Raw genomic sequence first — 23,095 nt, forward strand, 5'->3', positions numbered from 1 at the left:
TATCCCCTAGTTCCCACAAAGCAGGGACGACCCGCATGACCACAACCACTTCTAAATCTTTGCATTCATGCTGGCTTTAATAAAAGCCCTCACCCAATAGAGGATTTTATTCCTTTTCCTTCCCATACTCATCAATTTTTCATACCAAATCGACCTTCACACCTTCCACTTTCCAGCTACCACCCACTTTACTTATACCTCATCTACACCCTCGGTTCGTTTACACTTTCCTCCCTTTTTCCTCATTTCTCCATCCTCCTCATTCCTCCCTCCCTCCCTCCCTTCTCTCCCTCTTCCCGTGTCATTCGATTTCCTTTGTCCACTCGTCCTTCACTCCTTGTAGCCATCCTCTCTCCTCATGCTCTCCGGGGGTCTGTGGCAGTGATAATGAAGTGCATAGTTAACAGATATTAGCTCATTGGCAGTGGATTCATTAGACAGAGCCAAGGCTTATGGTGATTATTTACCCACAGAGGAGGGGCCACAGGATCAGTAGCATGCTCTGTGTCAGCAGCCACAGGCTTCTTTGAAGTCACACTGTCTCTGTTCCCTTTGCAACATTCACACTTCTCTCCGTGGGTTTTCTCATTCTGTCTGAGCACCTCTCCTTACACATTTCTCCCATCTTGCTGTCCTCACCTTTTTGTCTCTTTCCCTGTCATTAGACACCCACAATACATATCTGCTTTCTCTCTTTCTCTCTTTCTCTCTCCCTCTCTCTCTCTCTCTCTCTCTCTCTCTCTCTCTCTCTCTCTCTCTCTCCCTCTCTCTCTCCCTCTCTCTCTCTCTCCACCGCCCCCATTCACCCAATGGTAATTATAGAAAAATCTGTAATAGTGCTCAGAGGAACTGATAATACCTTTAGCTTAATTAAGGACATTTATGGGATGTAAAGACATGTAGCCTCGGGGTTGCCATGCACCCACACTAACCCAAACTCTTTCTTTCTCACTTTTTCATCGCCCTCAATCCCTCCCTTTCTGCTGTTTTTATCATTTTCTCTGTTTCACACAAACGTTGTCATGAACACAGAAGGTACATGCTCATTTCTTTTGTCAGACTGAATGTTAGGGTCAGAAATTCTGCTACTGAAGTTCAGCTCTGAAATGCTGTAAAACATCGAAGGGTGACATTTTGGTGCAATGCTTGTGTTAATGCCAGTATATGTCGTTTATCAGGCTCACACACACATATATATGACTGCAAGAATGACAGCGGTTTCCTGTTGATTATCCAAGTGTTGGTCCTGTAACATCCTGTTGGGCATAGAAACTTGTTAACATGTCAATCAGAGATGCCAGAAATACTGCAGGGAAGTAAATGATATTCAGTGTTCAGGAGGGTGCTTAGTGTTGGAGAGACAGTTGATACAGTGACAGTGTTTTACTTTTCTTCAAACGTGTGATGGAGTCTGCTTTTCTCACCTTTATTCTTGTTATTTCTTTTGCAGTGTTTCCCTCTCAGTCTAGCTTCACAGGTATAGTATACTTTCTTTGATTTTTAGTACTGTAATTTTATTGTACCTGCTGGGTGTATTTCCCAGACAATGTAGAGTGTAAACATGAATTAACCTGTTTCCTTGAAGGTAAATGGTGAGTTATGCATAAACAGCTCCTTCATCTCTCAAGGGGTCAGTTGGAATCCAAGGATAACTTGTGATTTCTCATTATTTCTCCCTGGCACTGGTTTTGATCTGTAGGTTAAACAACGGACATCACAGCTGTTGTAGGACAGCAGAACTGCATTAATATGCACTTTTGTTCATGCTGAACATTTCTTCCCTTTTCCCTCAGATTGGGACGATGTTGAACTTGTGGTGGCAAAAACGGGTACAACTATCACTTTGGTCTGTGTTGATACAACACTGAGGGGTGATATAAACATGAACTGGAGGGTGAAGTCACTTAATGACGATAATTGGAAACTACTTCTCACAGCCAGTGAAAGGGAAGGGTTCTCCGGTGGTGCCTCAAAGTTATCCATGCGCTTGATTGACCCTAACTTTCAAGTCAGCGGGAATTTCTCTCTGTCCTTTATTCCCACAACGGAGGACTTTGGTCTCTACTCGTGCTTGATAAGACATCAAAAAGGAGAGATGGAGAAGATTATCCTCTTGGCTATCCTTACAGGTATCAACAGGTTTACCCTATAGAAATGTCTTGACTACATGTAACAACACAGACTATATCTGTTTGAATTTAGCAACACAACCATTTACTTCCTTTTGATTTTATTGTTGTGTTTCTATATTTGAAATTTCTTTTTCTTTCACATCTTTACATTCTTTAAAATCTTTAAAGTCGTTTTATATGCTTCCTGTTTGTGTAATCTTACATAAGTGACAACAGATTATTTGCATGATTGCTAAATTAATGAGAACCTACAAGATTATATTTCCCACAGCCACACTGCATTTATATTTCCTGCAGTGCTGCAAAGAAAAAGTTACTGTACAGCCCATGAGTACAATTTTTAGGCAGGCAACATGTATGACTTTTATTACTGGAGCATTTCAACACTGACTGCATTTCAGAGAGAAATATTGTACTTTATTATTGATTGCACTCCACTACATTTATTTCAAGTTACTAGTTACTCTTCAGAATCGCATGATCATCTTCAAAAAATATATTCACGATTTTAAGATTAAACAACACAATATATAATATGTCATTTTAAATTCCAAACATCCATAATTTAATTAATTATAACAATCTAATAATAGCTTTAATAATATGACACTAAATGAGTACTTTTTACTTAATTTATACATTTAAATACTTATTCCATCATTGATTTCCTGTGTCCTTCCTTATTTGCAGTAACCATCGTCCCCGCTGCACCTATTCCTCAGCAGAGCACCCTGCGTCTGTTTGCTAGTGTTAATCCCGACAATGCCATCAGCAAGATCACCTGGGCAGCACCAGGTGACATTTTCATGAAAAGTGAGAAAAAGTCAAGAGAAGGAACGGTGGCTAAACTGCCACAGGTCCAGACCAGTGACAACGGGCCCTATGTCTGTATGGTTCACCCTCAGGGTAGCAGCAGTAAACCTCTTTTCGCCTTCAATGTGGACGTGACTGTTGATGGTGAGTCTGAAGAGAAAAGCGGAAGCTTAGAGGAATAAAATACATTTTGTTGTTGCTTTTGTTGATGGTGTGAGTGAGCCTCATCGCAAGAAACTCCATCAGCAGCATTATTTATTTAAGAAGCTACAGTGCTTCAAAGCATTTACTTTTATAGACATTTCAAAAGTCTACTGTTGATCCACACTAAAATTCAGCCAGTCCTCCTGTGAATATTATAGTTGCTACATTTATGTATTATTCAATATTTGCCCCTCCCTCCCCCCACCCCTTTCTTGCTTCCTTTCTCTCCACAGCTGACAAAGTGGTCTCATTCACCGATATAACACATGGTGAGTGACTTTGTAACACAAGCAGTCTGAAAGTCCTGTGTCAGCAGCTTGCTAATCAGGCAGAGCAGAATGCAAGACAAACTGAAGAAAATTCTCTGCATATAAGAGCCTAATCCCTATTGTTGTTAGAGAATGTTTCCCCTATCATTTCCCTGCTCTCTTACTTTTCTGTTTACTCTCTGTGGCTGCACCTCACTCTTTATTCACCCTCTTTTTATTCTGTTTCTTCTGAATTCCCTGTAGATATGTCCCCTACACTGTTATGTCTTCATATCTATCTCTGCTGCATCTTGTACTATCTGTCTCCTCACTGGGTTTCACTTATCTTCCTTCCTCCTTCCTTCCTTCCGCAGGCCCACTGATCTCCACAGCAACCCAGGCTGAGACACTCTTCCACCTGACCTGTCCTAGTGTCCAGGGGGACTACGTCATAATACACTGGCAACCTCCAGACACTAAAAGGCAGAGTATGAAGCTGGTGTTCCAGTATGATCGCTGGAGGGGTTCCACCTTGTCAACCGGACAAAGCAAGAAGTTCCAGCTGGCTGGCCTACCATACAATGCAGAGGAAGGGAGCTTCTCCTTTTCTATAACACCTGGATTAAAAGATGGTGGGCTCTACATCTGTGATGTGTACCTCAATGACAACACTATCAGCCAGAGGACCGAGCTCAGCGTGCTGAAAGGTACAGAACGGGGTCAGGAGAAGGAGAAAGACATGTAGGAGGATGTAAATTAAGCAGAATATAAAAAGGGGAGGGGATTTATGAGACAAGTGATGTCACTTTTATGATAACCTCGTGACATTGGGTGATTGCTGTCATGTCAATAACATGTGATGAATGGTTAATATTTTACATAAGAACTTTGTGCAGCATATTTTTATTTGACATACTTTTTACAGAGGGATGATAAATTAAAGGGAAAACTAAGGTGTGTTAGTAAGGTGTTGGGCCACCACAAGCAGCCAGAACAACCTCAGAACGTGGTTTCTTGAGCTCTGTTGGAGGGATGAGCATCATTCTTTTGAAGAAGAAGATGATTGATGATAGCAGTGGCAACACTGCATAACACTTTGATATAAAATCCCACTCAGGTGTTCAACTGCATTGAGATCTGGTGACTGCAAACCAGCAGCTATAAAGCTTAATAATTACATAATAATCATTAAGCTTTGACTATAAGCTTTGACTACATAATGCTGTCTCATCTGTTTAATCCATACACAAACAGACATTTTAAAGCCGATGCGCCTGCCTGTTATTCACCAAGAAATGGCCCAAATCCCCTTAAAGCCACAACTTGCTGTTTTTACTTTTCTGTCTGTGTATGGATTAAAGAAACACGATATAATGTGTTAATTGGTGAGCTCTAGAAGTGCTGATAGGACTATCTGTTTTCACTTTGGACAGAGCCAGACTAGCTGTTTGCCTACGCTTTCAGTTTTTGTGCTAAACTAAGATAATCTGCTCCTGGCTCAAGCTCAATACTTAATGCAGACATGGCAGTGATATTGATCTTCTCATTTAACTCTTCGCTACAAGGTGAATACACATATTTCCCTAAATGTTGAACTATATCTAAATTGTCCACAAGACAGTAGCAAAATAAGCACAGGTAAAGGAATTCTCATTTTTCTGGAGGGATTTTGGCAAGCGTCTGCTCCACTGACGTGCACTTGTGCAAAACATTGAATTCTTGACAGCTCTCTCCAAACCTGTGCTGGACATATGCAAAAATTCTGACAGCCATTCGCAAAATGTTGCATTATTGAATGAATAAATTTACAATATTTTTCATGAAAGGGGATATTTGCTAGATTCATAGAGTTAAAGAGGGACAGAATTAAGGAGAACACCTGTTGATTTTTATGAGTAAGCCTTAGGGAGGTTTCACCCTTTGCAGAAATACGCAGAGTACATTTGCACCCATGTGCACAGACCTCCCTCCCTCACACATACACACACATACACACACACAGACACACACACACACGCTCACACATACATATACAATACCCTGTCATGGCGGCCTTGGAAAGCTTTACTAATCACAGTCCCACTGGCATCCATCACAGCTGCCCAGACATGACCAGCCGATCAGTCACTGTCACTGTCACCCTGCTGCACACATCTGCATTGCTTACACACACACACACACACACACACACACACACACACACACACACACAAAACACACTCTCTCTCTTTCTCTCTCTCTCCCTCTCCCACACACCAGTCATGTGATGCATATATTTTTACCCCACCTCATTATGAGTATCATTATGTATGATTATACCTGCAGCCCTCCCACCAAGGCTGTAGGTGGCCCATACTGATCACACTAATCAAGGCTGAAATGTGTGTGTTTTTATGTGTGTGTGTGTGTGTGTGTGTGTGTGTGTGTCTGTGTCTGTGTGTCTGTGTGTGGGTCTGCAGAGCTTGATTACACCCAGATGGATTCTCATTTCAGTTTGATGAGACACTAAGCATCAGTCACAGGCAACCAATGCATTAGCAGCAAATCACTTTAATGAATATATATTATTTTGACCCCTCTCTGAATTGGTCTTTGTTTTTCTTATCAATTTCTCTTTACCCCATTACTCTCTATCTGTCCTTGGCCTTTTCTATATTCACACACTACCCTTTAACTCACTTTCTCAACCTTTCTAGCTCCTTTATTTCTCTTCCTGCCTGCATTTTACACTTACTCATCCTTCCCTCTGATTTTTCTTTAAATTCCCTTTTAACATTTTCCATCCCTTGTCCTCCCATACTCCCCTCCCTTCCCTCTCACTGCTGTGCATGACATCCACAGTTAAAACCAGCCAAAGCACCTCGAAGCTGGAGTTGATGTGCCTCTACTCACAGCGGTCCCAGGTCAAAAGGGCCATTTGGAAATACCAGAATGAGAGTCACCAGCTGCGCTTGTTAAGCAAAGGCCCTGGCAGCATTAGCGCCATCCTGCCCTTACCCATCACCTCTGACACAGCCGGCAACTACACCTGCACCCTGCAGCTGAAAAATGGGCAGACATTCCAGGCAACGCAAGCTGTAACATTGCCCTCTGAAGGTGGGAGGGAAGGTATGGTATCACTAAGACTAGTCTGTTTTCTGATTTCATCGACAGTTAATTATATTACTAACACAAGAGTCCTGGCAGACTTCCTGTCAACCCAGTGGAAATAATGAAGTATGAAAGTGGATGATTCTCGGATATGTGCTCTGTGAAGCGTTCTACAGTGCATTCAAGCCAAGGTCAGGTCAATTTGTCTGCTAGAAAACCCATGGTTTTCAGAGGAGAAAGCTCAGATGCCATATGTTATACTTTCTTAATGTACTTACAGAGGTCACAGGTCAAGACTTCTGTGCGATTTGCAGATCATATCAAGCAGAATAACTCATCCGTTTACGTGCCAATTAAAAATTTACCACAGTCCTAAAACTCTGCTTAGCTTCATCTTCTATAAAATATAGAATATAAAGGCTATCATTTATTCTCCTCACACTTACCCAGCTGATGCGCGAATATAAGGAGACAGGACCTTAGGACATCTCTTCCTGAAAAAAGTAAATTATTCAGGCTTATTGTATTGGTGGCTGTGGGGGAGCACAGGAGGATGTGACAGTTGAATGGATCCTTTAGCAGAGACGAGTTCATTCCTCGTACCCCAATACATCACTTGGGCTGAGAGGCCCAGAGCTCATCATGATGCACACTGATGGTATAGCTGCAAGAGTAATGGACATGGAGGAAACAGACCGGTGATAAAGACAGGGAGCAGGAGAGATGCAGCAAGATTTTTGACTGATTGGAGAGGTTAGATTAGACAACATTATATGTGCAATACAGTGAGTGACAAGTGTTGCTTTTCTCATGAGGAGAGTCATGAGGAATTTAGATTTAGCAGAATGAGCAGTTCAAATAATATGAATTTTGGATGACCTACATTTACACTGTTTTATAGTGTCAAGTTGCACAAACAATGCAATAGAGCAAGATAGCACAAAAATCATTGGTTAATAATGAATGGTATGACAATAAGCAGTGACAGTTAGAGGTTTATAAATAGTTGTGCCGGGTGGTAACGAGGCATCCAGAGATAGTGGGACAGAGAGACTTTTTAGCTCACTGAAAATAACCAAATAAGCAATACAACAAGGCATTTGTATAATATTGGGATTCTGTAAATGTTCTGTAAACCACATCTCAAAGTATAGTGCCAGTTGAATAAGTTAAAACAACACTGCATAATAGAATTCCTTTCTTTCAGTTCAGAGAGTGCAAAAAGCAATCATTCTGCACCAAATACTTCAAATGTCAGGGATGTTCTGCAATCATTTTCTATCCTGAGTTGGCCCATCATCTGCAAAGATTCGAGCACTTCTTTGGGCTGTCACCTATCAGCCACTCTCCTCTACAATCACACTGATACAAATCACTCCCTACCTCATTTGCAATGAAATAGACGAGGGAAGGAGGAAGTGGAAATGAAAGAGGAAACGAAAAGGTGAGATAGTGGGAGATGAGCGAGGGGTGAAGAAAGAGAGAGGGAGAGACAGAGAGAGAGAGAGAGAGAGAGAGAGAGAGAGAGAGAGAGAGAGAGAGAGAGAGAGAGAGAGAGAGAGAAAGAAGAGACGTGGTAGTGAGAAACTGGGGGCATTTTGGCCTCACTTCACTGCACTCAATTACCATAATTCATGCGTTAAAGCTGGCATGGAGAACAGTGCAGGTCAGTCTTGGGGTCAGCACTCACCACAATATTCCATTAGCAACCACTACACATACTCACCAATCAATTACACCTCACACAGCACATAATGATTGATTATTTTGAAGCCAGCTAAAAGCTGTGACACCAGGGCGAAGGTGAAGCCCGAGGTCCAATCCTTTTACAAACAAAACTTGTGGAAAGTTAATGAAATATCTGAATGGACTTCACTTTTCCAAGGTTTCTGTCCATAAGATTAAGTTGTATGTATATTGTGTATTAATTATAATACAATAAAAGTTTTTCTAGTAATATTTTGTTTATTAGACTATTTTTTAATCCAGAAGATGTCTGATACATCTGATTGCTTTGTGCTCTACGAACAGTGAGGAGGCAGCGACAGAGCTCTTGTTCAGGTACACAAAATTACAGCAGTCTCTGTGGAAACAAGCGCCTCCCTCCTGCTCCCCGTGCGTGTCGCCCCATGGCTGTATTTTGCAAGACTGATGTCATCCTCATTATGCAAATAAACCTGACAGGTTTCATCTCACGCGTGTGTCCTTCCCACAAAATTTGACTACTTGTACAGTGAGCTAATGCTTTGCTTATGACATGTGTAGAATAAAAATGCCTACGCTTTGCATCCACATGATTTCCAATGCTAGACGGGGGTTGACTGAAATATTGCTGTTTACATGGTTTTGCTAGATGTCGAGAGAGTGTGCAAGGAAACCTCTCTCCTGACTTTATCTACACTACATACATATTTAGATAATCGAATAGTAGCATAAATAATTAGGATTTGCAAAAACTTCAATGTAACTATTCTGTTTGGGAGTGGGATTTGCAGAGGCTTCCTGTAATGATCTGACAGCATCTGGTCTCTTTGATACTGGTGCTTTTCTTCTTGTTGTTGTCCACATTTCAAATTGACAGTGTTTACTGTCCAGACTCAGAGTCTGTCAGATCGATGTCTACAGAGCTGGCATACAGACTGTATTCACTCTGTCTGACAGTGCCTGGATTTCCTCGCTTTCTTCCACTGCACCCATTGTCTGTGACTGACAGCAGCATGATGCAAATTCACGTAATACTATGTTGAGGAAATCTTAACTGCAACATGTCTCAAAGCCATGGTTTGAAGTGCTCACGTAAAGAAAAAGGTTGCCCCCTCTTGATTTGAACAAAAGAGAAAACTGGAGAACAAACAGCAATAACTTCTCTGTCATTCAACAACACGTACTCATAGCTCTACGACTTTTATACTGGCACTGTTCTTAGAAATACTGGAGCTTTTCTCTTTCACTTTTTTTTTCTCCTTTTGTAGAGATTGACACTACCCCCCCTCCGCACCCGTGTCTCTCTGCTTTATTACTCCTGGTGCCCCTGGTTGCTGTGGCTGTTGGTGTGTTGCTATGGAGACGGAAACACATTTCTGATCGCAGTGAGTCTTCGAGCATTTTCTTTTCTTTTTTTTTTTTTGACAGCTTTCTGTGCTCCTTCCATCTTAGGCCCCCGTTGCCACTAAGTGACGTGGGCCGTGACATCCTCCGGGGTTGTTGTAATGAATCTGCCCCCCAACCTCCCTCTCTCCCTAGTCTATGTGTGACTGTAACTCTCTTTCTGTTCTTAGGTATTGATAGGTCCCTGTCTGTTCACTCAAGTGAAGCAGAGAACATCTACGAGAATCCTGAAGATGTCAGACAGGTGATGAATTAACAAATATTCAATAACTAAATGTCCTCTAATGAATTTCCCTCCTCAATGTGCCCTCATCTCTCCCCCCGCTTCTCAGATCTGGTAGTCAACACTCTTTCAATTCAATTCACTGCAATTCAATAGACTTTATTATGACATTTGATATGTATTGCCAAACCACAATTATGAAAGACAATATTAAGGAATGAAATTAATAATAATAATGTGAATAACAATATTTATTAATAGAAATCAATAAGATATATACAAGTAATATAAGTAATCAAGTTAGTATTGGTACAATTTCAGTGCGACTTTAACAATGCATTAAAAGTATACAGCCATTAGTCTATAAATAACATAGACAAAAACAACAGGAGATGGTGGTGTTAAGTATAATATGATAAGTACGAGTATATTTATAAATGCCTGTCTTTATGTCTATGCTCCACTGGTTGTCTCTTCTGTTGTGGCAGGAAGTGACATATTTAGCAGCCAACACTGCACATTCTTTCTTTTCCCCGACAATGAGGAGTAATTTCTCTCTTTCTGTCAGACTTCAGAATTTGGGGCAACTTTTTTTCCAGATTTCCCTAGTATTTGTACAGTTTTGACATTCTGTTAGAAAGTGTAATTCTGTCTGTACAGCTCCCTTATCACAATGACAACACAGCCTGTCCTCTCTATGCAGCAAGGTCTGCCTGTGTTTGCCCTTCTCTAGTGCGAGACTATGGCCACTCAGTCACTCAGTCTGTGCACTGTCAATGTCTGTCTCTGGTTCTTATCATTTACTGTGGTTAAGTAGTCTGCTGCAAGGTACTGTCTCCTTTGCCTTTGTTTTTCTCCCCCTCCCCTTTTCTGTCTCATCTCTATTACACACGTTTTATTCTTTTTGCTTTTCTTCCCTGCTTCTGTTTTTCCTCTGATTTCCACTGTCCCTCCCTCTGTCACTTGTTGTTCATTAAACCTGTTTTCTCTGCTCTCCTCTCCTCCCAACAGGCCCCTCCTCAGGGTTCAGTCTACATGGTGAGTTATTGCATTGTCCCCTGTGCACACACAGAGGCATGGTGCATGTGTGTGAGGAGTTGTGTATGACACACACATCGGGCAATGCATACAGACAGTCATTCTCCCTTCTTCCTTCCCAAAGCTGTCAGCAGATATGTCTTCTCTCACACTCGCAGTCCTCTCCTGCAATCTGTCTGCCCTCTCTTAGATAAACCCATTGCCTATCAACTGTCACCCTCACATTAGTGGTATTAACAAATCAATCTCATTACGCACTAGAGGGACATAAATCTGGCCTCAGTACCACAGATCTCTCTCTTTATCCTCTTCTTCACTGTCCCACTCTTTTCCCTGCCTCCCTCCTCCCTTTCTTTTTTATGGCAGGATTTAAAGCCAAGAGGAGAGGATGATGTCTATAAGGAACTGGAGCGGTAAGCAAAAATCATGCGTCATCTGTGTGCTTGTGTGTGTGTACATGCATGGTTTTGTTACCTCTTGGGGACCTTTTCCAGTATAGACACCAGCCTTGTTAGGACCAGTAGTCCTCATGGGGTCCAAAGCCCAGTCCCAATGGGGCAAAAGGTCATTTTTGAGGTTCTGGTAAAGGTTGAGGTAAGGTATGAATTGAGGTTAAGGTTTGAGTTACGTTTGAATTGAGGTTATGGCTATGGTTCAGGTCAGGGTTTGGGTTGGGCTGTCCACAATGAATGGAGGTCTATGCAATGACCTAACAAGGATAGGATAGGATAGGATAGGTGTGTGTGTGTGTGTGTGTGTGTGTGTGTGTGTGTGTGTGTGTGTGTGTGTGTGTGTGTGTGTGTGAGGGAGGGAGGTCTGTGCACATGGGTGCAAATGTACTCTGCATATTTCTGTGTGTGAAAACCATTATTGTGAGGATATTCCAGTGTTGTGAGGACATTTGGCCAGCCATCACAACTTTAAAGGGCAATTTGAGCCTTATATTTGATTTTAAGGTAGAGGTTAGAATTGGGTTTAGGTTCAGTTTGGGGTTATGGTTGCATTTAGGTATTTAGTTGTGGTGGTCAAGGTTAGGGTAAGGAGCTAAGGAATGTATTATGTCAATCAGTGTCCTCACAGGGATATAAAGTCAAACGTGTGTGTGTGTGTGTGTTTGTTTGCACTGTCACTCATCTGCTCCTCAAATTCTTCTCACACTCACCAATCATGTTGGCCTGAACATCACTCTGACACTGTGGCATAATATCACGCCATGTGCTGACAGGCAGCGCTCCTTCGCCTGTGTGTTGTTGTTGCGTGGGCTGTCTGTGTTTGTGTTTAAGGAGGAATAAAAGAGACCGGGGGACGGGAGATTTTTGTGCAAGTTTGTCTTTGTGCTCTGTTTTCAGATACGAGCAGTGTCAGAGCTGATCACCTACCCACATCTCATCCTCATCCAGCTGTCACATCCACTCAGTTCCCAGCTGCAGCAGAAGGCCTTTATAAACAAATGTAACAATTGAATGTCATAGTTGAGTCTTGAAAAAAAAAGTTTTTTTAATGCTTCAGGGAAATGATATGGTATTATTAAATGATGTTGTTTTCTTATTGCTCTTTATAAGTATTACTGATTTGCTTTGATGTCATGGTTTGGGGCCATTTGGACGCAGCACTCTGACGCTTGATTCGCATTAATATGGTTTTGGGGCAGCACATGGAAGAGAAGGAGACAGAACGTGTGTCCCAAATATGAGCAATTAAACAAATGTTATTATGTATTTTTTTTGTGTGACTAATTTTTTTATTTCATTTTCCAAGTGGGGGCTATACATGAAACACAAGGCAACCAGACAGTACACTCACAACAAGCATAAGTGATAAAGTCAATAAAGTAAAAATGTACATATGATTGAATACATGTGTTGCAGCCACAAACCACTAAAAACTATTAACAATCCCCACAACTATCCCATAGGTCCTCACCAATATACATCATCATCCCCCCCCCCCCCCCCCAAAAAAAACATCTTATGAACTTTGTCATAATAGTACTGAATCAATATTGAATCACAAATGTGCAAAATATATTAATAAGTGCAAGTGTAATTACTTAAAGTTTGTTTAAATGACAAATGTTAATGTGTTATGTTCAGGCTTGGGGTGTAATGGCATACATGTAACGTCGTTAATTAGGATACAAAAAAGGTAACTATTCCATTACAGTCTGCACTACCATGCACTGTAATGTGAGAGCAGCAGAAACGAGAGGGCAAATTATCTCTGACTGATCCACACATGTTTGAGGATGATACCGCATGACGCATGCATACACACACTTCACACACACATTGACGTTAGCAGGGATATTTGTTACACACTGTGGCAGTCCCAAATTACGGCCAAATTAGATAAAAGATAGTTTGAGTTGATGACAGCTAGTAGCATTACTTCTCTCCGCTGATATGACTGTGAGCGTAACGTGTTGACCAGACAGTGGGTCACTGGTCGCTGAACACGTTCAATACTGAATGAGTTAAAGAAAACTTGATTGTAATAAAGTAGAATTTATGGATGAACCCTGAGCTCCATCAGAGCTGTCAGGACATTTTCATTTTTAAGTAGCTCAAATTATTTTAAGTAGCCCAGTGTCTGACTGAAGATTTCACCTTTGATATCATTAAATATCAATTCGATATCATTCAAGCAGAGAGAGAGAGGGAGAGAGCGAGACAGAGACAGAGACAGAGAGAGAGAGAGAGAGAGAGAGAGAGAGAGAGAGAGACCAATAACTGTCCTTGTTGCACATTTGGTATTGAGTAATCCTAAAGTAACAGAAGGTAATCAAGTTACATACCTTTAATATTGAGGTACTTGGATTACGTTAGTGACTACAGTTTTTAACCTCTTAACGCACGCTGTTCCATCTACGGGACGGGACGGATATTAGGAGGTAGCCATACGTTCTTCTGAATGTTTTAAACACTAACCCTTAAACATATATATTCATGCCGTACATCGTTGGAAAGCTTAGATTGTCCTGATTCATTCAAGACCAATCACGACTTATATGGTTGCTCACAGCCGTAATAGTATTAGCGATTAGCACGGCTAGCCACTCAGCTAAGTGAGAAAAGCTATAATGCTACATACCTTCAAAGTCTTCCCTTTATCCACAACGTTCATCTTATGACTCAGGACTTTTTGTACAGCTCGCCAAGTATCCATTCTTGTGAAATATGAAATCCGTTTCCATAAAACCGGAATACTTTCCTCAATATGTCAACATGTATTTAGTCCAACACGTAACGTGATAACACAAATAACAAACCATATACGGTCCGTTTACGTCATTTCCTGACCTGCACGTCCATCTCAGAGTACACGTGACTAGATGTTTACGACCGTGAGCCTCTCCTGCTTCTGACGACACCACACACAAGCCAATCGGTGCGTTGGATTAGGCAGTACATGTCTCCAAAGCCAATGAGGACATGTGACCGACGACAATGATGACATGGCTTTGATTGACAGCTGTTGTAGCCTATGGAAATATTCGGTGAAATGAAGTTGATAACCTTTTAATCTGAGGTTTCCAACGGTGTATGACACTAAACTATTAAATTTGACTGTCCATAAACAAACTCCAAGCGTAACCGACGTGCGCCCGGTGCGTAAAAGAGTTGAACCATATATCATTACGCACTCGGCATTTTGGTACACGGTTGGTTCTTCTTCGACTTGACATATGACTTATAGCAAAATAAACAGATAGATAGATAGATAGATAGATAGATAGATAGATAGATAGATAGATAGATAGATATGGCCAAACAAAAAAAATATGGTTATATGTAATAATAATAATAATACTATGGTGTCAGCTTTCATTAGAGACCAATATTTTGATTGTAGGCAAAGGGGTTGTGAAGTTATAGGTGTTTGACTGCGGTTATACAGCTTTAGTAACCAAGTGTCCATTTGGAGTCTCCAAAAAGGACCTAAGGAAAACGCATGGACATACCTGTTGAAAAATAACTCTGAAAAATTCATCTTTTGGTCTTTTGACTCCAAATTTGGACTGCATGAAGCCAAGACATGTGGCTGTGGCCTCATTGTGTCTATATCTCGCTGAGAGGTCCCTGAATGTCTGTACACATGTCTTTGTAAAGGCAAACCTATGGGCGAGTAAACAACCCCATCATTGTAACCTCTGCCACTCTTTGTCAGTAAGTCACAGAATCACACAGACACTTTTACAAGAATCCTGAGAGTGTTTCCTTTCCAATGATACCAGACACATCTCTGAGTCTCAAACTATGTGGGATCTGTGCTGCTCACAACTTGAGCATGTCGTTTAGGCTAACAGCATAAAAAACAGGGGCGTGTATTAAGTGGATAACCCTCGACACCCTGGTCATGTTGTCTTTTTCATTTCTTTCATTGGACTTTTTTTTTTTTTTTTTTTTTTTTTTTTACATGCATCTGGTATTCTAACAGTTGTCTTTTTTGCCTTTCTAAATAAAAAATTTTCTGCTTGATATTTTTCCTGTATCCAATATATTACACCAATTCCTAAACGCTTTCGCTTTTAGGATTATGGGTCAGTGCAGGCTTCCGTAGTCATCTTGGTGGAAGAATGGCCGGCTGGATGTGGCTGCGTTGTGTTTTAGGGCCTCATCTACACAGAATTCACCATCCTCCGGACCAGTCTCGACTTGAAGGCAGGGCAGGGAGGAGGGTATGAACATTTTCAGTTTCATACATGTGTTTGAGAACAGCCGACTGCTAAAACGGAGCGTAATTTCATCTCTTAGCGTCGATGTAGCTACGGCTGCGGCCCGGAAGTATAATTTGTTATTGAAACCCTGCTGTCACTGCGGTGATAAGAGTTTGTTAATTAATTCAGTGACAAGCCCACATACATAATTAATTATAACAAGTGAAATTAATGTCCTGTTTTCACAGCCAGGCTAACCGTATCTTCATAAACTTGTTTTCCTCAATGACATTAAAGCTGGTCATGCTAACGTTAGCTTAGGAAGCTGATGTGAGGAAATATTGCCAAGTCGAGAAAAGTAAAGACAGAAAATGAGAATAGGACTTAAAATATATGTATACAGACTTAACGGTTAGACTGTATCTTTGCATGAGTACAGTAGTGATATTAACCCATTTATCTATCTGGAGGACAGTCTTTAGCAGCAGTACTCATAGTTATATTAACATTTTCTTCCTCTGTTAGCAGGGATGGAGCTACCAACCTAGAACTCTGGAAAAACACACTGACAGCATCCTCGGTTGGGTCAGTATGGCTGCATGATTTATTATTTGGAAAGTAATGGAAAGTTCACTTACATTACAACATCAGTCAGTTGTCCATATGAATATTGATAGAGGTTTGACTCACTTAAATCATTCCTCCTGTTCATACTAGCCTTTAAAAAAAATCCCCTTTAAACGGTGTCATTTTGTGCTGAAATGCATTTAAAAGTCTCTGAAGCTTATATGTGGCTTCAGCAGTCTGAGTTAGTTATATCAAGTGGATATCTGCCACATTTACAGTCTTTTTCCCTCTTTGTGTTTCCCTGTTGAGCTGCAGTGGAAGAATAGTAGCAAAAAAAGACTAACATTTGTGATTTGACTCGTTTGTGCTGAAGCTTCGTATTAGCTTCAGATAAACTTTATGAATACATTTTTGTCTAGAAGGAGGCTTATGGATTTTGGTCCCCATCACTTACATTCCAAGTGTATTATGAAGGTATCTTATAATGGCCAGTATGAACGTGAGGAATGATAATAAGAAATAATTGTTTTACACTGAAATAAAATAAACAGCTAAACAGACTTGGAAAAACTGTGAACCAGTCCTTTAAGTAATGTGTGACCTCTCCCTCCAGGCTTCAGCACTGTGGTCCCTGTCCTACTACAGCTCTCCCCTGCTGCTCTGCTATCTGTACAGAAAAGGTAGGATGTTTGAGTAATGTTTAGTAAGATACAGAGGGAGACATATTACTTCTCCATTATTTAACACAGTTGTGACTCGAGCTGAAGTCCTTTTGATTTGTGGCTTAATTATCAAGTGACTTACCAAGCCCAACTTCAATGCAGCTTCTCCACTTTTGCTGCTTCTCTCTATTTCATAATATCTTTGGGGAAATGGCTGTTTGTCACATTAACTTTGGCTTTGGGAAACTGTGATAGATGGTTTTCACTGTTTACTGATTTTATTTAACCAAAAGGCTATGTGATTCTTTTGGGGGGGGGGGGGGGTGGTCTTACTAATCAACAAGGAAAATACTTTTAGTGGTTGCCTTAGTTATGACATATAATCATATTAGATGAGTTTCAAAAGAGGGACATATTTGTACAAAGGGAGGCGATCTCCATGCAGGGCTTGGTGATCGTTCACTATTACAATTTATTGGATTTCTACAAAGTAATATTGACGATGTAATGATGTGAAGTTATCTTTCCACAAAATGTAATAGTAGAAAATTCTGAGCATTAGTTTATTATATATCATTTTCACTTTTCATACCGGTGTCATAATGATATAAATCCACTGTAAACTTCCAGATTAATGTGTTCTTCCACAAGTGGACTTCATATAAAATTAAACTACTGAATCATTCAGTAAGACTGCATGTCTGTGGAAATTCATTGCTTGAGGTTTTGTGCTACTGCTTAGTGTATTATTGAACATGTGATATTGATTTTTGCACATGGTTGTGGGGTAATTGTCAGACTTTAAATCTGAGAATTGGTGCTTGTTAGTGAGGCACAAATTTAGCAAATACGGGAGGGGGCGGGGGGCTGTTTGTGGTTTTGTGTATGTTTTTTCTCACTGTCAGTTTGTGTATTTTTAGGCTACATCTGCAGCACTAAGTTGGTTCCTGTGAGTCAGTATTTGGGAACCGTGCTGGTGTGTCTCCTAGGAGTGGCCTGTCTTAGAGGTGAGGCAACTGATTTCAACTGACGGGCAGGCCAAAACTCATTCAGTTCATTCATCTTTAGATATCACAACATATGCCGCATGCCAATAAGATTCCATTAACATTGAGATGCACAAGGTCTCCTCCCAGTAAGCATACTAAACACACCCTTGAGGTTGTGCTGCAAAAACATTTTTTTTGTCTCGTGAGCTTCACGTAGGCCTTTCTCTGTTTTTTATTTCCTTTTTGGTTTGTTTTTGTCCACAAGGGTATGGAAGATGGAAGAACTCTGATTATCTTCAGTTCATCTCTATTCTCGAAGAGACAAAGAAGAATCACTCACCAGCAAACAAGGTGAGATCATGATCATGACAACTTCAGGCAGACACTGTGCAAAAGGATTTGCTATTTATATACGTACTGCAGTGTCTGGGGAATAAGGAGAGAAATGAATAATTACACATTTGTAAGTATCTAAACAAATGGATCAGAATTTAATCAAGGGAAAACATCTTTATTTTGTTTCCTGCTTTCCATGTAGAAAAAACTGAGGTGCTACGACTTTGACTTCTCATCCTGGCCTCCAGATTTCAGCTGGACAGAAGTCAGCAACCCGTAAGTTCTTATTTTCATATTTTTATTGCCATTTGAAATGCATGTGTTCCCTGCACTTCATTTTATATGCATGAGTTCAAACACTGTGATCTACTTTGGACAAATGCATCCAGTAAATGTCAAATCTGTTATGGCTTATCTGTGTGAGCTTTTAACTTAATGTGTGACAGGAAACAATCCAAGGCTGGTGTTTCTCTGCTGAAGCCAGAGCCCAGACTAAGAGGAACAGCTGACAGCGTCCTCCACTCTGTGCGCACTCTGCCATGCCACGTCGTCAGGTAAATACACTTTATGCATCACTGCAGGACGACACTTCAGATTGGTTTTTAGTGTAACTATAGCAGTATGTTACAGTATTAAACTTTATAGACTTTATAGATTGCATTTTATTTCAACCCTATTTCCCAAGTGTAACATGTGGTCAACATATCTCCTTTTCTTCCTCTCCAGTTTTCTTATTGCTCACTCCTTTGGGAGGAGGATGCTTTACCCCGGCTCTGTGGGTTTACTTCAGAAAGCCATGAGGCCCATGCTCCAGCAAGGCCAGGCTAGGCTAATAGAAGAGGTTAAAAAAACACACGCGCACACACACTCTGTAAACACATATCTTCATCTTAATAAAGAGTTATCATCTTGAGTCACTTTCCTCCCAAATTATGTCGCAGTTTGATGGCCAGAGGAACAAGTTAGTGGCCTGTGATGGTAATGAAATCGACACCATGTTTGTGGATCGCAGGAGAGACGGAGGACAGAATGGCCAGACTCTGGTAAATGCCTGCAATCATTTGTTGTGTTTGTGCCTTGGGCTTTATTTTTTCCAGGGTCCAACAAAAACCCTGTCACATCATTCACATTATAGTGGCTCTAGAAATGTATGAATTCTGCTACAGGTCATCTGCTGTGAGGGGAACGCAGGCTTTTATGAGGTGGGATGCATGAACACACCACTGGAAGGTGAGAAATACTCTACTTGTCAAAATCTTTTACAATTCCATTTAATGTTTAGTGGAGAAGCAATGCTTTAACACAATCCGAATAATCATATAGTCATATGTCTTTTACAGTTAATTCTTATGTTGATGTGCATTATAGGTGGATACTCTGTGCTAGGCTGGAACCACCCAGGCTTCGGAGGCAGTACGGTAAGTAGATTTTATACCATACCAGTAGTCAGTGTACAATGTATGCCTGTTTTTAATATAGTCCCAACGGTAAGGTGCAGTGGAAAACTATGGCATGTTGAAATTCTAGTTTCAGTTGGGCAGTATTGCACAAGAGGCTAAGTACACTCCCATGTTTTATAGTATTAGTGGAGTGGAATAAAAGATTTTAAATCCATCAACTCTTAAGTAATGCATGATTTTGTGGTTTTGTTTTTGGGTTTGAGTGTTATCACTCTCGTTAATAATGCATGAATACTGGAGTTTTTTCAACTTTTGTTTTTCTACAGGGTGTGCCATTTCCCCAGAACGAGGCCAATGCCATGGATGTAGTGATCCAGTATGCAATACACAAACTAGGCTTCCAGCTCAACGACATTGTTGTATATGCCTGGTCCATAGGAGGATTCACAGGTACACAAAGACAAGAACAATTTATCATAAACACTTTTAATTCTACAATTGTGAATCTTTCCTTTCCTCTTCGCTCTTCCTGGCCTATAAAATGAACTTTCTTTCACCCCATTTTTTTCTCAGCAAGTTGGGCAGTGATGTCATACCCAGAGATCCAGTCATTGGTGCTTGATGCCTCCTTCGATGACCTTCTGCCTCTGGCCCTCAAGGTCATGCCCGACAGCTGGAGTGAGTCCTTGGACTTAAAGGTCATAATCTGATTTCTGTAGTTTATAGTGTTGTTACAGCAACTAAAGTATCTTTGTTCTCTCTCAGGACCGTTAGTGCAGCACACAGTCAGGCAGTACATGAACCTCAACAATGCAGATCAGCTTCTCAAGTGAGTGGGACATTTTTTATTTAATGACACTAATCATGAAAGTCAAAGTCTGCATCATTACACAATATACAGACGTCTCATTGTGAAACTAGATTTTTTTCTTTGGCTCAGAGTGTAAGTGGTGATTAATGTAACTCCCTCTGTCTCTCCAGATACCAAGGACCAGTCCTGCTGATCAGGAGAACCAGAGATGAGATCATTACTACAACGTGAGTTTGAAAATGTCTCAATATATAATATTGCTTTACAACAGATTTACATGCGCATAATGTAAGCAAGGAACCATTGGAACAACCATGATTTCAGTTAAAATGTGAACAATAGTCAATATTTCTTGTACCTGACTAAGGTAAAATTCTCAAATTATGTTTTTTTTCTCTTTTGATGGAAAACATTTTCCATCTCAAAGGGAAGATGCACCACTGATATGTCATTAAGTTATAATTATTATTTTGTCAAGTGGTTTAATTATGAATATAATGGAAGAAAATGTATGTCTTTTAATTGTTGGGCATTTGATGTTAAGAAGGTGTCAGTCATTCATTAAGTGTGCACAAACATAACTTATGTATACAGTGGCATGCCATTTTCTGTATTTTCTGCCTACATATTTACATTATACCCTCAAATAATTAAGACATCACTCCATCAAACTACGCAGCACATTAAATCATCCACTGTTTACAACGCAGTAATTGTCAGTAAGCTGACAGTTAAGTACCTTTCTTGTTGATGGAGAGGCACTTTACAGACCCAGTGCTATAAAGTGCTTTACATACAAACAAACAAACAAACATTCTATATTTACTGTATGATATTAAGTTATCCTCTGTTTCACAGGGGTCCAGAGGACATCATGTCCAACAGAGGCAATGACCTCCTGCTCAAACTGCTACAGTTCAGGTTGGCCTCATCATTCTCGAGACATCCAATGTCATTATTCTCACTTCTGCATCTACTTGTTGAGTGTTTCATGTATGTGTGTTGATGTCTTTCCTGCCCAGGTATCCCAAAATAATGACAGACGAAGGGATCAGAGTCGTCAGACAATGGCTGGGAGCCTCCAATCCTATGGAGGAAGGTGAGTGTGACACAGTATAATTTAACTGTGTGGGACACTTCCTTTTAAACTAAGATTAAATAATTAATACATTTATTTAAAATATAATTAAATGTGGTGGTGCAGTTATAAAAGCTGTCTGTAATACCAGTTTACTCTTGTGGTTCTGCAGCATCTGTGTACAGTGGCTACGAGGTAGATGACGACTGGTGTGTGTCTGTGCTGCAGTCATATCAGGCAGACAGAGATGTTTTGTTTCCATGGAGCGTTGGTAAGTTGTCATATTTATGAAGCAAATAAACTGCAGATAACACTCCCCTCATATATGCATCTTTCACCTCTGAGTGATTGTACATACTGTGACACACTCTTTGTTCCTAGGTGAGGATATGACTCTTGAGGGGAGACGGCAGCTGGCTCTTTTCTTGGTAAGAAATGAATCCTATTGTTTCCCATGTATTCTCATCATGTACAGATGTCCCTCCTGTTGGTTTAAAAGGGCAGCCACCTGTTGTCTGTTCTCCTTCTCTCATCTCTCCGAGGTTTTTACATATTCTGTTTCCGCTATTTTCAAATAAAGTCCCAATTTCCTTTTTCTCCAATTAGCCTGATTTTCTTGTTAAAGATTGCTGTACCTCCCCAAAAAGAAAAAAAGGCTCACCGCTATTCAGACATCATTACCGCAGAGGAACACTTTTCTGGTTGCCATAGTAACCAGCTCACCTGTGCTCTCAGGTTGACTGGTGTAATATATTTCACCACGCTCAGCTTATTGAAGTCATTTAACATCAAACAAGAGGAGTGCCATCAATTACAGCTAATGCTATGCTTTCCCTCCCCTGGTAATTCCTTCTGAATTAGGCTTTATTCACCTCCCGTGTAAACCCTTAAGAGATGGGAGATTGGGAGGCACTGAGCCAGAAAGACTGAATCTAATATAATCAAGTTTTCCTCTTTTTGTTCATTGCCCTCCATTCCTCCTCCATCCCCGCTGTCTGTTCTCTCTCTCTAAGGCACGGAAGTACATGCGAAACTTTGAAACAACACACTGCACTCCTCTCCCCGCCTCCGAGTTTCACTCACCCTGGAGACTGTAAGGAAAGAGGAGGAGAGGAATGAATGAATGAGAAGAAATGAGCAGCGGAGGATTTGGATGGCCTGTGGTCAGAACGTGTTCCTGGCATGGTGTGAATGTATTACTGTGTTTTTGTTGGTTTTTTTTCCAAGACAGATGTGTTTTCATGTATAGCATTGCTGTGGTGGCATCTGTAACGATATGGTATACTATTGACCCCCACAGCCAGAAACCTGTAAGATATGATACATCTACATTTTTTTTAGGTTAGAGCACAGTCATACTTTTCAATGTTCTTTTTCTTATTAAAAAAAAAAAAGAGGATGCATTTTAATTAAATGCACAAGCCATCTCTCACTCCTTCCATTGTTCCCTTTTTGACTGTATTTGTAAAGATATTGCTACGGTTGAAATAACATTAGACATATTGATTTCAACAGATCAGACCAATTTGAATCTTTAAAAATGCAGCCAAAGGGTTTAAGCTTTTCAGTTTCTTTCCCCCCCTTGTCATTATGAACAAAGCTGTATCTTAAAGTTATGCTCTTAAATGTTCTATTAAACATGCTGAATAAAATGTTTGACATAAGGGACTTCACCCATTTGTATACTTGATATTATACAAGTGTTTAACAAATTGCACAAGAGACGTCGATGAATAGAC

General features: G+C 40.5%; 2 protein-coding genes across 2 annotated transcripts; both read left to right on the forward strand.

Moving 5' to 3' along the window:
* The first annotated feature begins 1,404 nt into the window (after window positions 1-1,404).
* g6fl (g6f-like) lies at window positions 1,405-12,557 on the forward strand. The gene is made up of 11 exons (XM_053326445.1): window positions 1,405-1,477; window positions 1,794-2,129; window positions 2,823-3,089; window positions 3,383-3,418; window positions 3,772-4,104; window positions 6,239-6,510; window positions 9,462-9,576; window positions 9,766-9,839; window positions 10,830-10,856; window positions 11,223-11,269; window positions 12,206-12,557. The coding sequence occupies exons 1-11, from the start codon at window positions 1,405-1,407 to the stop codon at window positions 12,225-12,227; spliced, it is 1,602 nt and encodes a 533-aa protein (XP_053182420.1). The 3' UTR covers window positions 12,228-12,557.
* Window positions 12,558-15,423: 2,866 nt separating this feature from the next.
* Window positions 15,424-23,068, forward strand: abhd16a (abhydrolase domain containing 16A, phospholipase). The gene is made up of 20 exons (XM_053326441.1): window positions 15,424-15,534; window positions 16,042-16,098; window positions 16,694-16,760; window positions 17,663-17,749; window positions 17,997-18,082; window positions 18,270-18,343; window positions 18,514-18,621; window positions 18,794-18,908; window positions 19,009-19,110; window positions 19,234-19,297; window positions 19,436-19,485; window positions 19,794-19,917; window positions 20,041-20,145; window positions 20,233-20,296; window positions 20,449-20,505; window positions 21,137-21,199; window positions 21,301-21,377; window positions 21,529-21,627; window positions 21,738-21,784; window positions 22,370-23,068. The coding sequence occupies exons 1-20, from the start codon at window positions 15,433-15,435 to the stop codon at window positions 22,451-22,453; spliced, it is 1,632 nt and encodes a 543-aa protein (XP_053182416.1). The 5' UTR covers window positions 15,424-15,432; the 3' UTR covers window positions 22,454-23,068.
* Window positions 23,069-23,095: the final 27 nt, after the last annotated feature.

This window comes from Scomber japonicus, chromosome 10 (genome assembly GCF_027409825.1).
Source record: "Scomber japonicus isolate fScoJap1 chromosome 10, fScoJap1.pri, whole genome shotgun sequence".
Classification (NCBI taxonomy): Eukaryota; Metazoa; Chordata; class Actinopteri; order Scombriformes; family Scombridae; genus Scomber; species Scomber japonicus.